Source organism: Varanus komodoensis, unplaced genomic scaffold (genome assembly GCF_004798865.1).
Source record: "Varanus komodoensis strain SLA01 unplaced genomic scaffold, ASM479886v1 scaffold1, whole genome shotgun sequence".
Classification (NCBI taxonomy): Eukaryota; Metazoa; Chordata; class Lepidosauria; order Squamata; family Varanidae; genus Varanus; species Varanus komodoensis.
Genome location: NW_025335268.1, coordinates 83,068,893 through 83,087,190, shown reverse-complemented (window position 1 = coordinate 83,087,190; position 18,298 = coordinate 83,068,893). Strand labels below are relative to the sequence as shown.

Here is an 18,298-nt window from a genome sequence, read left to right as displayed (position 1 = left end):
ATAATGGCAGCCCTGGACCAGGCCATGAAGGTCACTGGGTCCAACCCCTGCTGTTGCAGGACACCAATTCACACCACCTCACTCGGAGGGCTGTCCAGCCTCTTTTCAAATGTCTCCAGTGTGGGAGAGCCCACCACCTCTCCAGGCAGCCGGTTCCACTGTCGTTATTTCAGTCTTTAAGGCGGATGCAGGGTAAGCATCGACAGCCATTCGGTCAGGGTACAGTCCCACTGGTGCTCTCTCAAGGATGTAAATGACTTGTTCTTAGCACTGGTGTTTATTATTACTTCAACACTAATTATATGGTAAACATAACCATTATTTATTGAAGATGATGATTAATAAAATTAATACAAATATTCATGTTCACTAAAGTTCTTTGGGCATCCCTCCATCTCCACATTTATTTATTTATTGATAGAATTTGCATGCTGTCCAATTACTTGCGTCTCTGGACGGCTTACAACATAGATAAATTGACGTCCGCTCTGGCTGCAAATTAATAAAATACAACAATAAAATTCAGTATTAAAACATATTAAAATATTGATTAAATAAAAAGGTCTTGACCTGGCGCCGAAAAACATATAATGATGGCGCTGGTGGACCTCTCTAGGGAGTGCATTCCATAGTCAGGGTGCCACCGCAGAGAAGAAAGGCATCCTGAGAAAGGCAAAGAAGGCAAAAGACAGTGTTCTTATTCTGCACAGTGAATGTATGTATTTTCTGTTTTCACTTTGCTGGCAACAGAGGCGGACCGGTGCTTCATTTCTAAACAGAGATAAGGAATGCCCTGCCATTCCACTGTACTTCATGTGTGGGAAGGAGAAAGACTGTAGGAGTACAGTGAGAAGTGCAAGGTGCTTCCAAGCACATGGGGAGGAAAGAGGCTGTGTTTGCTCAACGCAGAGAGAAAAATACTAGTCTGCTTTTTTAATGTATTTTGTATTTGATGTTGTAAGCCGCCCCAAGGCGGGGCGGCATAGAAATGTTTTAATAAATAAATAAATAAATAAATAAATAAATAAATAAATAAATAAAATAGACTGAGAAGCAGCCTTCCTTGTTGGATAATAGGATCCATTCCACCTGCTTCAAGGCCCTAGGAAGCACTTGTCTTGGTAATTCCCCTTAAAACCTGACTGGTTCCTTTCTCCTACTCATGTCTCTTCCCCTTTGCCTCTGTGACAGGCCACATGTGCTCTCTTGTGTGTTTGCTCACTCTTTCTGGAAAGCAAATCACCACATCTCATGCTTTTCTTTAATAGCACTCTTACCCCCAGTTTTAGGGGGTGCCTTTAGTTTATTTAATAGCCTTCTTGCACAAGCTGCACAAATAATGTTGGTTTGAACTTCCTCTGTAATTTATTATGTGCTATTGTATTTCAATGTATTTTATTGTGTTGTAAGCCGCCCCGAGGTTTCGGCAAGGGGCGGCATAGAAATGTTATAATAATAATAATAATAATAATAATAATAATAATAATAATAATAATAGTAATAATAATAAGTGCAACTCTACTGAAAGTCACACCAACCATTCTATACTTCTATTTCTGCTTAAGTAACAAGTTTTCTGTCATGTATTCTTTGTCTGATCTTGGTCCAGCTGTATCCTCTGTGTCCTTCCAGGTTTTAAAATACATTTAACATTAACAAGTTATTATCCTGCTGGTAGAACTAGACAGCCATTTGGTTGAAGAACTACTTCTGGAACATCCCTCTCATATGGACTTCACACAAAATTATCAGAATCAGTTACGGGGATGAGCTATAAGCTTTGACAAGCAGTGTGCTGCTTAGAGTGTTGGACTGGGGACCTGGGAGTTCCAGGTTCTAGTCCCTGCTTGACCATGATGTCCTCTGGGTGAGCTTGGGGCACTCACCTTCAGTCTAACTCACCTCACAGGGCTGTTGTTGTGAAGATAAAGTGCAGGACTGTGTAAGCTGACCTGGCTCCCCCAATAGGAAAAAAAGGCAGTATATTATGCAATGTAATAATAATAAAAGATAATTATGTCCTTATTGTAGGAAAAAGCCCCATTTGTTCCCAGGACCTCAGAATCTATGCCTAATTCTTTCAATCTCTTAACATTTTAAAATGTAGAGAGACTTAGAACACAATCCTATGTATGCTTAGACAGAAAAAAGCCTAAAGTTCCCAGCATTGCCTAGCCAGCTATCTTGGTCAGGACATGCTGGGAATAGTGGGCTTTTTTTTCAGTCTAAGCATACATAGGATTGCATCTTCCATTTCGCTGGAGAGAAAAGAGGATGAAGAAAACAAATGCTACATTGCTTTGAAAGATCATTTCCTCCTGAGCTAAATGCTTTCAGGCTCATTTACCTCTCTCCAAGCCACACCACTCTTTTACTCATTGCATGCAAAACAGTTGTCTGCTCAGCCTATAGCTTCTTGATAAATTTTTCCTTGTAGAGACTGTCGCCTCCAGTCTTATGCTCTGAGATTCTATTTATATTCATGCTTTCACACTGTACCAGTCCACCCAATAATAATCAGAACTATTACTGGTCACAGTTGATGGCTGTAGAATTGTTTCTACTTGTTAATTGCCCAGGAAAGTATTTTCACGGGACAGAGTATATAAGTTTCTACCCAAAATTTTAGAATACACATGTGTCTCTTGCTTCTAAAAACAATCTTATGAGACCTTTGCAATTTAATAAATAAATTTTAGCTAGATTATCTAAATATATTTACTCATAAGGAAGTCCCCCTGAATTGAATGGGATATAATAAAGATGCTTATGATTTTGCCATAAGGGAAACTGCTGAAAATATTGCTGTGACTGTTTGGTTTGTTGGGCTGACATAAAAGAAAAAAGCAGCGCCAGTAATCTCGGTAAAAGCAGATATTTTATCTGAACAGCAAAGCTGTTTGCTAGAGAATGTGAGCATTTGTCCCCTTAATGACACAGTCCAGTTCTCATAACTAATGAAAATTGTTGGTAATCTAGCCCTGTGCAGCACATCTGATATGCAGCAAACATATCATACTTTATGGACATTCTCGGCCCCTTTTTGAAAAAGGAAAGGGAGACACCTTGGGTGCAATCCTATGCATGCTCAGTTCTAGGGAAAAGGTTGTATCTATGAAAACTTAAAAGTTAACAGATGTTTGGGTACCAGTTTTAAGGGACTAGATCCCACTTCATAAGAATCGATTAAAAATACATGTCAGAATTAAGGCTTTAATAAAATTCAGGAATTTGGAAATTGGGCTTGTTACTCCATAAATCTATATGTGCACTGATAATAACAGATATTAAAGTGAATAAACAGCCATGTATTACGAAGGCAGGTTCACATGCCTACCCTCTAGGATGTGATGCACCTGCACATAGGAAGTTGCACTCATCTGTCCAGAGTTCATCTAGCTCAGTATTATCAAGTACATTGACAAGCAGTCACTCTGCAGGGTTCCAAATGGGGAATCTTTCCTGCCCTACCTGGAGATGCTGGGAACATAGCTCTGTCTCTGTGTGTACAGCTATATAAAAATTCTACATAAATTTCAACAAAAGAAGACCAAATAGCCATATATCTATCCAATTGTAGGTGGCATCTAAATATTGCCTGTTCATATCTTGAAAACATAATTAGGCCCTCAATGCACTCCATTATGCATGAGAGTTTATCATTCCAATAGTGTAATATCAATCTTTTAGCACTCAAAGGAGCACAAATATTTATTTTTATATATATATATATATATATATATATATATATATATATATATGCGCCGTCCTTTCGCAGAGCCTCAGGATGGCTTACATAAATAAATAAGAAAAATAGAATAAAACATAATACAAATAAATTCTAGATCCAGCCTGGATGCAGATTAAAACATATATAGCTAATATTAAAAGTTATTAAAATATTGCGGGAATAAAAAGGTCTTAGCCTGGTGCCGAAAAACAAATAACGAAGGCACCAGGCGGACCTCTCTGAGGAGCGCATTCCAGAGGCAGGGCGCCACCACAGAGAAAGCCCTCCTCCGGGTACCTTGTCTTCTAATGTCTTTCATGGAGGCTTCCCAGAGGAGGGCCTCTGTTGCTGATCTCAGGGGGTGGGGGGGGCAAAACGGAAGAAGGAGTTCCTTTAGGTATCCAGGTCCCAAGCCGTTAAGGGCTTTATAGGTAATGACCAGCACCTTGAATTGAACCCGGACTTTGATGGGAAGCCAATGGAGCCAATAGAGGGCTGGGGTTATATGAGAATAATGCCCAGTCCCCGTCAGCAACCTGGCTGCTCTATTTTGCACCATCTGAAGTTTCTGGACTGTCTTCAAGGGCAGCCCCACGTAGAGCGTTTTACAGAAATCCAACCGGGAAGTAACCAATGAATGTGTCACTGTCGCTAGGCACTAGGCAGTCCTCCAGGTAGGGACACAGCTGGTGGATTAACCAAAGCTGAAGGAAAACGCTCCTCGCCACCGCAGTCACCTGAGCTTCCAGGGACAGCTCTGGGTTGAGGAGCACTCCCAAGCTGCAGACCCTGTCCTTTAGAGGGAGTGCAACCCCATTCAGGGCAAGGTCCAAGTCACCTACCCAGGTGCTTGAACCACCCACCAACAGGACCTCCATCTTGTCTGGATTGAGTTTCAGTTTATTGGTCCTCATTCAGCCCATTACCTCGGCCAGGCACCAGTTCAGTACAGCCACAGCCTCACCTGGATCAGTTGAAAAAAAGAGGTAGAGCTGGGTATCATCAGCATACTGATGTTTCCACAGCCCAAACCTCCTGATGACTTCTCCCAGTGGTTTCATGTAGATGTTGAATAGCAAGGGGGACAAAATGGACCCCTGTGGTACTCCATGGCATAGCGCAGAGCCAAAGTCCCCCAGCATAATCCACTTACATTGACCTTACTTTAACTTTCAAGAGGACCTATGCGTCAGAAAATATTGAAGAATGTTCTAATATGAAGTTTATCCAAGTTATAACCTCTTGCCAAAAATTCAACTATTGGGCATTGCCAAATATGTGAATAAGCTCCTATTAATCTTTTATTTTTTATCTGGAAGTCTAGTAATCAGTTCCAGCTCTGATGCAATTGATTAATACTTTTGGTGATTTGTCTGGCCATTCTGTTAATGGTCAAAGTCTGCATTTATACCAGTTGGAGAAACTGGAATAAATTATTAATATGAATAAATAAATAGTAATACATTTCATACAGCACTAGCTAATCAATTATCTCCATGGTGCCCAGATTTTTAGTTAATTGGGACTGCTTATTCCCAGAAACATATTAAACAACTTAGATAAAAACCATTAATACATTTTTTTGTTGGCTCTGTCCCATGACAAAGAAAATATTCTTGGTAAGAAAATATTCTTGTACTGGATTTGAATTCTTGCCAGGCTTAGGAATCACTGACATATAAGCATCATTTAACGATGATGAAAGTGAAATCAATTCAGAAATATGACCATAAAGACAATAATGCTTTGGAACAAAGAATCTGGAAAATATTTTACAGTTGGTTGGTATGAAGGGCAAGAGGCTTTGGAAACTGCATTCTATTTGTGAGGCTGTCAACAGTGCACTTACTTCTCTTGGGTGGCACATGTCAAATAAATGGCAGCTACGCTAACCATCATGGAGCCTTCTTCTGGCCCATGGCAGCCCTTTAAAGCCACAAGACTAATATTAGGCAAGCTAAGGCACTGGAGGAATTAGTGGGTTCACAGGCCGATCAGCACCATGGAAAATAACACTTAAAATAACTGTTTGCTTTGCATTAATCATAAAATATCCTTAATGAATAAACAAATGAATGAGATATGGCTGACCTTTAGTTCTTAAATCTAAGAGGATTACAGTTGTTTGTGAACTTTGCAAAGCCTTAGGCTGGAAACACAGATGGAGAAAAAGAAAATTAAGTTAATTTTTATTCAAAGCAAATAGCCTATGTCACTCTGCGAGATAAATTGCTTTAATTATTTTTCCCTTGCTAAACCTGTGTTCCCATAATTTCAAGTATGTAATCCATTGACTGTTGTTTTAATCAACACAATGGAGGGTGAAAGCAAGGTCTTAACAACACTGAGCAGCGAGGAGAAAATACTAGAAACCTAGATAAGATGGATGCATTTCCATTGCACTTCTGTAACACAGGGAACTGAAGGTGAATAAGAGGGCTGTATGTTATTTAAGCTGGATTTTGTAGTTAAACCAAAATTATAGAAAGACATATACTACCTCTGCTGCAGAATATATTGTACATTTTTCTGAGTCATTTCTGGCTTAATCAAAACAGGAGCATAAACAATTAATTTACAATTCTGATTCCAGGAATCCAGGCTTTTTCTAGAGAACACTTTTTAATTTTCAAATAGTTTCAATTTTTTAGTATATGCATAAACTGTACTGATGCCCACTATTTCAGAGCTCCAGTATATTATTTTCTTTGAAATTTGTAACTCCCAATTCATACATAATCCAGGGAATATTTTGAAACTTGCTCAAGTGGCACGGTCAAATTCCTTGGACCTTGCTTGATCCCAGGAAGGAACAATAAGAAGATAGCAAACAAAGAAAGGGTTGTTAATAACAGGTATACAGAAGGTGATTTAAAAATGTTGAGTCTTATGATTTCCATGTGGCCTCCTATACAAACAACATTTATACACAATCCATTAATGAGATAATGGTTAAAACTTCCCTTATTTGTTTGTTTCCAAGTAAGTTCCGCAGTGTTCAATGGACCTTATTCTCTACTAATTGATATTTAGGCTTGCAACCTAAAAAACTTAGATGCATCATTAAAATAAATGTGACTAATTGGACAAAACTAAGCAACTTAACCTTTTTTGTATGTCTCATATGCAGTTTATTAATATCCATCTTGTGTTGAATGCTTAATCCTCCCATGAGTACCCAAACACACCTAGTGACTGCATAAATTACACTTCAACACTTGTTTGACTTGCTTTACTAGCCATGTTTGGATTATAGCTGGAATCCACTGCAGCTTTTCATCGAATGGAATCATCCATCTTTCCAGCAGTCCATTTAGGAAATTTACTGGCATATGAAAGACAAAGGCGAAACTAACTGATACTATGAAGTGGCCAGAGTTGTATGTTTGGCTTTGGTAACAGAATAATACATGTAGGAATGGTGTGGAGGCAATGGAATTTTCTAAGAAAGGTGACAAAAGAGAAATTGAATGCATTTGTGAACCTGAGATTTGTTTTTGATCTGGGAGACAAATTCTTTGGTGTGAACCTTGTGGCAAAAGGGAGCCAGGGAATTTGTGGCCCTCCAGATGTTTTGCCTGATGATGCCATAAGCCCTGGCCAGCAGATTTAATGGTGAAGAATCATGGGAGTTGTAGACCAAAATCACAAACTGCTCACCTCCCACCTAGTTCCACAGGAAGATGATGCATGAACTAAAGCATCTTCCTGGCCAAAGCACACCTTACACAGAAGGCGTGTGGCTGGACTGTCTCATTTTTTTAAAAAAATGTATTGTTATGGGGAGGGGGGTGCCAGATTTAAATCAGAGCTATTTAAATCAGGTGTGGAACCCCTCCCACCCATGTTGCTTTGCCAATATACCCAATGGTGAAGGATCGCAGGTACTGTAAGCCAAAGCATCTGGAGTGGCACAAGTTACCCACCCTAGTTTTAAATCAATGGCCAAATCCTTTTCAAGTGTAGGCTGCAGGTGCAGTGTGGTTGTGGGGCAGTGGCTAAATCCAACAGAGAATGCAGTGGGATAACAATATTCCCCATGGGATTAAAAAAAGAATCTATACTGTGCTGCATGCATAGAATTGAAGCAAGTATCCATGCTCAGTACAGATTGCTTTGTTGTGCTGGGAAGCCGAATCATGTGATGAAGCAGCCTGGAGCAGGCTGCTGGTAAAGTCCAGTTTGTACCAGTAGGAAGCGCCTGCTCTCCACACCTGTAGGTGGCCAGGGAAGCTTTCAGCTCCCTCAGCTGTTTGCAGGTGAAGCACTAAGCAACAGCAATGATTTGGAGTGCTGCGCACCACAGGGAGGCTGTGGAGTCCTCACTTTGAACTGTCACATGGCTATTTAATTAAAAGAAAAACCATTATAGCCTCTTCGCCTGTCTGAAGTCCCCACCAGCAATACTGCCTTAAGGATTACTGTTCCACTTGCTTGATACACTCCTTTCATATCTACAATTATTGTTCTTATTTAGGCTGCTATTACATGAAAGTATCTTTCAGAAGAATCGATGATAATTGCATCTGATGAGCAACAGCTCATATCTGAGTTTTAAAAATGGTCACTAATACATAAACAATTACTGAAAGCCTTTAAGCCAGTACATTGCTCCTAATAAAAATAATTCCCTTTAAAAAGACAGAAAATGATGTTGCAAAGCTGTATTTTCCTTTAGCACAAGTATTCTTTATTTTTAAGTTGCTATTCCCATAGTATGCAACTCAAAATAATCTAGTAGAAACACTCCTTCCTGTGTCACCTTCTGTTCTTTGAATCCACAGACTGCATTTTTTGCTAGTCTGTAACAACCACCTCAAAGCGGGCAGAAGAACGCTCATCCCATAAACTCAATTTGCTATTGCATCAATCCCCAGCTGCACTGCCACAATGCTGGTGGGACAGGAGGAAGTTACTTTGCTTGATGTGACTCATCTATTGTTTGGTCACAGTGGCTTTCTGGCAGAGCTGGCACAAATGTAATCTACTGCCTAGCATGTTTACTCAGAAGGAGGTCCCACTGAATCACAGGCGAGGCCTTACTCACAGGTAAGCCTAAGGTTCCATAGGCCTAATCTGTGCACTGCCTTGCAGTGCCATGAAGTCAGTCCAATTTATTCAACCGACTTATGCCCAGATGAGTAGGAATAGGTCCCTTCCCCATCCTAGTTCCTTCCAGATGTTTTAGATTCCCAACTCCCAGACCATTGGTCATGCTGGTTAGGATTGATGACGGTTGAAATCCAAAACATTTGGAGGTCACCAGGTTGGGGAAAGCTAGTACTGCAACCACAGTGAAATGAAATCAATCTGCCTTAGGAAGAGTTTTATATAATTGGAAAGTGTTCACAGTATTTTGGAGGCTATAAAGTATAAAAGAACACCACACACACAAACAATGGCCAGCCCTAAGAACTGTATTGTTTTACTGTTCCTGTGAAATTTTATAACATGCAATATAGAGTAAGACCACATGTCCTTATATTTCACTGTATCTATTGACTTGTAAGTTCTTTTAAAGAAAAAACAAATGGCTACATTTCATATGACTATAGTTTCTATCATTAAGGAAGGTTTCCTTCCAGCTGGGGTAGTGAAGGGAGGTATGTGTCTGTGATTCAGGTTTGTTAACTACTTGTCAGCCACATCATGACTTTTGTCCTCTCTTTTGATTTTGAAGTGTATTAACTGGGAGATAATTACAAGGTTTCTTGTCTACCGCTTGCCCTGCACTGACAGTGATAAATAACAGGTAGAAGTGGGAGCATTTTGTAACCTGCCAAATTCATCAAAGCACTGTCGTTTTTCAGTGCAATATGGTGAGATTACCTCTTTATGTGATGACTAAAATTTTAAAATGTTATTTCCAGGAGGAACATTAGGTTGGTGGGGTATGATCTTCTACAGTGTTATTTGGCTACAAAACATCCTAATGCCCAGGTTTGTGCATGCTGGTTCAGACTCCTGAATTTACTAGAAATAGAGACTAAAGCTGGGCCTGACTTTTAGAGGGAAACACTTGGAACCAAAGGGAAGACATTAAGGGTGCATCTGATTGGGGCACAGAGTCAGGGATGGGGAAGAAAAAAACTCAGTTTAGGGACCAAAAGAGGTATGTGCTGGTTTGTGTGGAGAACTGGTATGCAGGAGAATGGGCAGGAACATGTTGAAAGGCTAGGGAAAGGATGAGTTATAAAGTTCATGTAAGTACGAAACTACTTAATTTTACTCAGAAGCAAGTTGAACTGAATTCAGTGGAACTTATTACCAGATAAGTGGCTATAGGATCGCAGCATTGCTGATTTAAAATTATCTTGCTCTGGCTGAAGTGAAGCACAGACTGACTGGGTTTGTATGACATGGTCATCATGGTGGGTTTCTGTGTTGTGTGAACCCAGACCCCCACTAGCAAAATGGCTTGTTTGTGGGCAATCAGCCATCCTGACAACACATCTTTTGTTGTTGTTTTTATTTTATCATCTAAACCTGGGCAACCAACCCCACTGTGGGAACTCCTTGGCAAGAGTGACCAGCCCTGTGGCCATTTCTGCTGTGCTTGACCAGGTCATCTCTAGTTACAGCTGCTTCACCAAGGCCCGAGTGGCACTGAGGAGTGACCATCACTGGTTCAGTATTCCCCTGTGTGATCATGAGCCTCTTTTCACTTGCTTTGACTTTTTCCCCTTTTCATTCTCAGAGATAGCTTTTCATGATTTCTTAGGTGACAGCCTCCTCAAAGTGCCCATGTCACACTGGAAAGTCTGTCACAAGTGTCCCTGTTTTTAAGCACAGTAATATGTGCCAGTGGTTGTTTCTTTTGTTTTGTTTTTTAATGCAGTCAGTCTTGTGCAAGTATAGAGGTACTTCCAAAATGGGAAGTCTCACCTAGGCAAATTAAAGAACAAACCTATTTGCAGCCTTTCTGGGGACAATGTCCATGGGTCCTGCTTTACTTTGGCAGCAGACACCTTCCATGACATCACACAGGTGAAACTTCCTAAGTTCAGAACCCTGCAAGATTACACTTCTACACTTCTGTAACACCAGCTAATTAAAAAGGTAATAAAATATTTGCACAAATCTGGAATGTAAACTGTGTTTTAAAGTGATGGTGAGCCAGGGACAGCTCCCCGCCTCCCATGTGCCACTTAAAAAAACAAAAAAGTCTTTTGGAAAGGCTATCAATGGCTGTCGTCTCAGAGATCATGAAAGAGATCTCTGGAAAATAAAATGGGGAAGGGAAAAAGTTGCACTTAGCAAGAAAGGGCTCATGATGCTAGCAAAAAATGCTTAAGCAACCAAATCCTCTGGAATGCCATGTAGGGAACAGGCAGGGAGGATACCCATGGGGAGCTCTATGTGTGGCCACACTGTTTCTACATATTCTACCCTCTTCCCACATTCTTGGGACAGCCAACCCACCACTATCATAGGGTGGCTGAGTGAAGGGGCTTCCCAGTCAGTATGGCAACAGAGCAGGCAAATGTTCAAGCACAGAGATTTCAGTCCAGCAAGGATCAGGAATGGTCAACATAGCAGGAAGAGGTCAAAGCAAAGTTAACCAGGTAGATCCATTACACATTCAGAAGCCCAATGGATCAAGACCACTGGCCATCCAACACAGGGCAAGATACAGGAGATAAGATAGAAGATATGGCAGCTGGGAAACTGGAATTGCTTTCAGTGCTGACTAGACAGACAGTTATTTTATTGCTAAAACCTACTGAGTTTCACCCAGGGGCCGACTGCCACACTTTAAACCACTTTAAACATACTCAGGAGGAGCCACTTTCTCCTAAGGAGTCCTTTGCAAGCTAGTAGTCCTTCCTGTGGCACCCTACTGGACAGCTGCTTGAGGTGACAAGGTTGCTGGGGACAGAATGTTGGCCTGCTGGGTTGCTGGGGACAGAATGTTGGCTTGATAAGGGTGCAGCCATTTCCCCTGAGGGTCCAGGACCCTACTGCTCTGGTAAGAGTGTCTCAGCTGGGGTGTTGCTAATTTATGGGAGCTCCTCCTCTGAGGATGGATTTCTTCAGTGGAGCATGACCAAAACCAGTGGCTAAACCCTTGGTCAGAGAGGCCCTAGCAAAGGATGGAATATCTGGATCACTACACATGGGAGAGAAAATGAATTAAGGTACAATTTCCTCAATAAGCCTCTCCCACTGTCCACACGTTTATCTTTTCAGCACTAGGATAATACCTTCCTCTGTTCTCAGGCATTTGCAGCATATGATGGGCTTTTAATCAGGTTTTGGATTTTTCTTTTTGTTAATTGTTTAAAAATGCTTACATGTTTATGGATTTGTCTGTGAGCACTGTCCATTGATGTTTATGTAAATAGTTTTTATACTATGTATGGCATTGTATCTTAATATTTTTAATTTTCATAAATGCCCAGAAAGCTTCTGTCAGAAATGTGATAAATTATTTTTTAAAAAAAAAATCTATGTAAGTATTTTATTTCATGGATACCTGAATTCTGCACATCTTCAAACTGCACTTCTATGATAACATCAAGAAAGAGAAGCACATATTTTCTTCTCATGCACATTTACTCTGCTGTCTCCCTTTTAGTACTAGAAGTTTATATGGACTTAAATGACTGGTAAACACAAATCTGCAATGCAGTGGTTCTTTACTAGAGTGATGCTGTTTTTTTGCCTAGTACTTTGGGGACAGAATAGGGCATGAATCTCAGAGTGTTATTCACAGACATTTCCATCACAACAGGTATTAGCCAAGAAGTATCCTGAAGGTTTCAGACAACAATACAGTGGGTGTGAGAGATTACTGAAGTGCAACCAAATGCAGGACAGTTTAAGAGATATATGCTTCAGTTCAGTGAACCATGTATTTCCTGACAGTTCAAATATATGCTATGATTCAACATACTGCTTGTTTCTACCTTGCAGCATGAATTTACATCAGGGCAAGTATAAAGATCATTTGCCGTGTTAATAGATCATAGTCATTAGTGCACACTGATTCATATCAGAGGGGAGTAAAGTAAATCTCCCAACACAGAACTTCCATGTAACACAGAATATATACCAAACATGTGCAAAAATCATCAGACAGACCTGAATAAAAGAAACCTGTAAAGGCACTACAGGGATCATTCCATTCCACATGGCGGAGGACATCATGCTAGATCCCTCTCGATCAATCCCTACCCACTACTTAGGGTATTCCAGTCCAGACTGGCAGGCTTTTTGCATGGTCTGGTAGTATAAACATATGTAGGGAAGATTATGAGGTATATACTGAGCTGTACTCCTTATTTCTCTTCAAACTTGGTTTGCTTTTCTTGCTTTCTTTCTTTTTCTGATATAGAATCTTCTCACAAGAGAAGGTGGACCCAAGGATCCCTGTTGTACTTTGGCTTACATCTGTTTGTTTCTTCAGCCTAGAACAGGAGTTCCTTAGTTGTTTGGGACAGTGGGCATATTTGGGATTGTGAGAATGTCTTGGGCACTCACAAAATGGCTGCCATAATGACATTCATTTTCCAGAAGGCAAAGTCGTGAGAAAAATACCTTGTCAAAGAAGCAAAATAGAAGAAAGAGATGGCGAAAAAGTTCCAAAAGACAAAGCACTCTTTTGAACCTAAATAAAGATGACTCTGGATGGCAGTCCTTTGCTTTGTGTCACATCAGATTCCCAGTTATTAAAAAAAATCCTAAAAATTGAAATCTGTTGCAGCAGGGAGCCTGGTGAATGCCAAAAGAAGTTTCTACGGACACCCTGATACCCATGGAAATGTTGAAGTCCTGAGTCCTAAAACAGGGATATGACCTTCCAGATGTTTTGGTCTACAATGATCATCAGCTCTAGCCAGCACAGCTAATAGCAAGGATGATGGGAGCTGTAGGCCAAAACATCTGGAAGGTCACCCTTGCTTTAGAGGGTTCATGCATGACTATTCACCTCTAATAAGTCAAATGAGTGGTCCATCCAGAACATCCATTATGGATTACTGGCAGCATTTCTTCCAAAATTTTAAGCAGAGATCTTCACACATCATGCTACCCAAGAAAATTTGAACTGGAATTAACCCTACCAATGGGAAGTATGAAATATATACCCTTCTTTCTTCTTTTTTCCCATTCATCAATTCCTTTCTCTTTCTCTAGTGAGGCTTGGTTAGCATTCATTATCCCACCTACTCCAGCATACTGCAGATGAATATTTTCATAGTGCTATTTTGGATAGTTATGGGTCTCCCACAATCAAAATTCCATGAATAACATGCATTTATTTATACACCACTTCTAAAACAGGTCTGTATCCTATTTTTATCTGCTATCACACACATTTTGTTGCTTGAAAAAGCAATATATCTACTTTTACATCGTATGAATTAAGCTCTATGTGTTTTCTTGCCACTGGATCAATGTAAAGCAGCGATATAAATTATTGAGTGTTCTGCTGCATGCCCAATCCAATCAGATTTTTCTTGCCAAGAATGCTGCCTGATTAGGTGGTTACAAATGATAATAAACATTCATCTGATGTTAATATTGAAAATTCAGTTATTAACATTCATACGCTATCATAACATTATCTTACAAAGTATTCTTCTGGATGTGGCTAACAGGATACTTAAGTTTCTTTTTTTCTTTTTCTTTTCTTAATGGTGTCAGTTTTTAATATGCATTTCTATAGTCTACATATTTGAATATACATTTCTATTGTACAGGGTACTTCATGCTACTTATTTAATATTCAGGAAGGTTGCATAATGAATGTATCTGCTACAAACTGAATATGAATTGCAACTTTATAAATTGGATCTATATCTATCCTAGAGTATGAAAGCTTGTCAAACAAAGTTGACTGGTTTTTTGTTTTTAAATTGGTTGCAGTCAACTTAAATTTTACCTGTTTACAAAGTGCCTTGTATGCGATCAGACCACTGGTCTACCTGGTTTAGTAATGTCTACATCATGGTTAGGTGACACAAGATAAACTACCGGCTGATGGGCAGTTCTTCAAAGTATCTGGCAGGGATCTTTCCCAAGCCTACCTGAAAAGGCTAGAGATTGAAGCCAGGACCTTTGCATGAGAAGCATGTGCTCTATTAGAGACCTTCCTTATTTAAAACAGGATACAAAATGGCCTAACATTTGTGGTCATTTAGTCTGGATTCATTGTGCATTTGTAACTTCTGTTAGCAATTCTTTATTTCTAGAACAATAATGATGTGTGTTAAACCTCTGATTCATTTGTTGCTTTACAGAGTAACGGAAGCAAAAGTCTGGTTTTGAATCTGAGGAACAGCAAAAACTTTTCAGGAAAGTTGAGTACTGAGGAGGGATTTGAAAGAAGGAGGTAAGGTGAGATTGAGCGGAGTTCCTTGTGTCATAGAAATGGCAAACTATTAGAGTTGTTTAAGAAGGCAGGTAGTGAAGGAGTGAGACCCTGTCCAGTATCTGTCTTGCTTGTAACCAACAATCCTTGTAGAGGCAATGGATATGTCCAGTATTTGATCCATATTTTCTGAGAAAATAAACTGTATGGGAAATTGGGATTCCTATTAAAATGTCTTGTCTGCAACTGAATGCCTGCAGCTCTGAATCTATCATCAGAATTCCTATCGCTACACTAAAACCTCCTCCTTTGAATGGTCTCTTTTCAATTTAAAGATTGCAGATTCTCACTCACACATACCACTTGTACACAGTCCTACTTGATTCAGTTCTTTGGGAAATAAATTAAACTTTATGAAAGCGTGACTGCTCAGCAGAGGGAAGCAAAAGTTAACAGCAGCATGACAGACAACTTGGTTGAGGCCCTATCCAAGTTTACATTTAAAGTTCATTAAATGGATAGGTCAGCTGTAGCAAGATTCAGTATCTGACTTGCAAGAATAGGTTTTGTGCTGTCAAGACAGGCTTTTAAACTAGGCAGGTGCTTCATGGAAGAAAGAGACAGAAAGAAAATAGCAAGGGCTGCTGCTGCAATCCTTTTCAGTATACTCTTCTGAGAAAACTAATTGTTCTAATATACAAGTAACATAGAATGACACAAGAAGTTGAGACAATTAAACCTTCAGTCTCCTTTTGCAACAGCAAAAGTGCCAGTGAAGTAGGAAGTACCGGTTTCTACTTGCATATTCAAAAAGAAAATTAATGTCAGCAGGGGAAGGAAACCTTTTTTTAAAGAATTACTGTATCACGCAAGATAGAACAATGTATTCTTCAGTAATAAAAATAGATTGTATTTCTCTTGGAAAGTGGTGGGGATTCTCAAGATACATTACTATTCCTTTTTTAAAAAAGTAATAACGCTAGCTGGTGAATAGATAATGTACTTTAAACAACATTATCAGGCTCTACCAATGAATGGTTTTATTGTATTAATAATCTGGTTTTATAAACTCTTTTTCAAATTTTAAGAACACTTTACTAGATTAGCACTATATTCATATCAGTTTCAAATTAAACTGTCAAATGTGAGTACTCTAGACTTAGGTCTAACATTATGAATTTATGTTTGAGGGGGGAAAAAGAGATGTTTTCCATATAATATGATTTTATTTTATTTCAGGTATCCCTTTATATTGTGAATGAGGGACAAACACAGGCTTTCTCTTTGTAAATATTTGCGTAAATTCATCCAATACTGGAAATACTGTACTTAATCAATAAATTCTTGGTTCCTATAGAACTATGAAAATAAAATCAGCTTGTGAGTTCTCACAACTATTATTTGAATATAAAACTGACACCATCTAGAAGACACTTTGTTATTTATTCAATTAACAACATTCACAAGATGATGGTGTTCTAGATGAAAAGGCATCCTTTATATCACTTGTGAAATTGCTCCTTGTGGAATAGCACCCCAGAAGCCATGTACAGCTTTTCAAGAAAAGCTTCAAAAGAATTAACATGCTATTTAACAAGGTAAACTCCAGCTAATGTCATGTTGGGCCATCTCTCCATCTCTCCCCTCCTCTCCCCCTTCTCTCTCAAATGTTTACCACATGAAACTGTCAAGGAAAAGATCGTGTCAAGACAATTTTCCTACACATAATGTAAATATCTGAATTTGATCAAAGGTCTTTGGGGAACTTTGCAATTCACCTCTTTCCATTGTGAGAAGAATAAGAATGATGACCGCTACCACTGTACAAGCTAGTCAGCAAAACTGGCTACCATTTTTATTTTCATTTTCTTGTTTCAACACTGCCCTGTCATGATCAAGGTGCTAAGAGAAGCTGGGATGTCACAGTTGAATCCTTGTCAACCTAGACTTTTTTGGGCCGGTTCACATGATCACAGGGTATTTAAGAAGCTTAAAAAGGAAAGCTGCCCAGTCAAGGTAGAAGCAGTGACTCTTGTAACATTGTAGGCCAAACTGGGGCCACGTGGACCTGCAGCAGCTCATGAGTGCAACCTCTAAGTTGAGAAGTGTCAAGCATTAGATCAGGTTAGCTGTGGCCTGTGGAGTTCCCAATTAGCCTCACTTCAGTGTTGGAGTAACTTTCTGAAGCAGAGGTTTTCCTAATTTGTCCTAACAGCAGAACAGGAACATTACAGCAAAAATAGAGGAGAAGCTTATAAAGTACCAGAAATATTAAAAAAGTATTTTCTACATATTTAAAAGTGCACAGGAGGCATCAGTGTGAAATGAGACCATTGCAATATTCCCCCAGGTACCTTTAAGAAGAGCCAGCCTGCCATCCACTTGACCAGTTTTGTTGCCCAGAAGACATGCTTGTAGAGATCGGTATTCACAACTCCAGGATCTACAACATTAACAGTCACGTGGCTTCCTTCTGCTGTCAGGAGATGTTGTAGCCGATAGGCAAACAATACAAGGGCAAGTTTGCTTTGCGCATAGGCTCCATGGGGTGAATACAAGCAACTAGATGTGAATAGAAAAAGAGAGAGAAATAATTACATGCTCAAAAACATTTCAACTTTCTGATGAATGCTTGGTTGCAAGTTCTAATGACCTAGATAAAGGAGAAAGGAGAAATGCAGCAATACAAGAACCTCTGTTTCCTCTAGAAGCAAAGCAAAACCAAACTAAACCCTGGGTTATCATATAAAGACACATTGCTTGCAGCAGCAAAAGTAGATTTTGTTCAGTGATTTATGGGATGTGTTTTAGATAAACCTTGCTATTAGCATACACTGTAATGCAAGCCTTGCACTAGTATGGTTCTCAAAGTAAGAAATTCAGAATTATATATAAAATCCCATTTACTTCCAGAAGCCCCATTTTGACTTGATAAAGATTAAATATGGAGAGTTTTGGCTCCCTGGATTTCATAAGACAGGACTGTGCCAGTAATATTATTTACATTTACAAGTAATAATGGCTTGAACAATATGGAGAAAGGGACAAATATGATGAATTAGATATATACAACTTTTCCATTTTTTGATGCTTAATTGGACATAGCGACAAGAAATGGTATATTAATAAGGAGATATGAAGACACAATGTCAACGTTACATTAATTAAATGTACAATAATTACATTAAAGGATCTTAAGAACCTTTGTATTATGTGCATGACTCAGAAGGTGAATGTCATCTATTTTTGAAAAG

General features: G+C 39.3%; 1 protein-coding gene across 2 annotated transcripts in view; it reads right to left on the bottom strand.

The window, feature by feature from the left end:
• The window catches only part of LOC123024679 (E3 SUMO-protein ligase ZBED1-like), a 125,155-nt gene that overhangs the window by 7,400 nt on the left and 99,457 nt on the right, over positions 1 to 18,298 (bottom strand). For both annotated transcript variants that reach the window (XM_044432721.1, XM_044432729.1), the window contains one exon: positions 17,399 to 17,606. In XM_044432721.1, the coding sequence (XP_044288656.1) occupies positions 17,399 to 17,606 (208 nt within the window). The remainder of the gene's footprint in view (positions 1 to 17,398; positions 17,607 to 18,298) is intronic.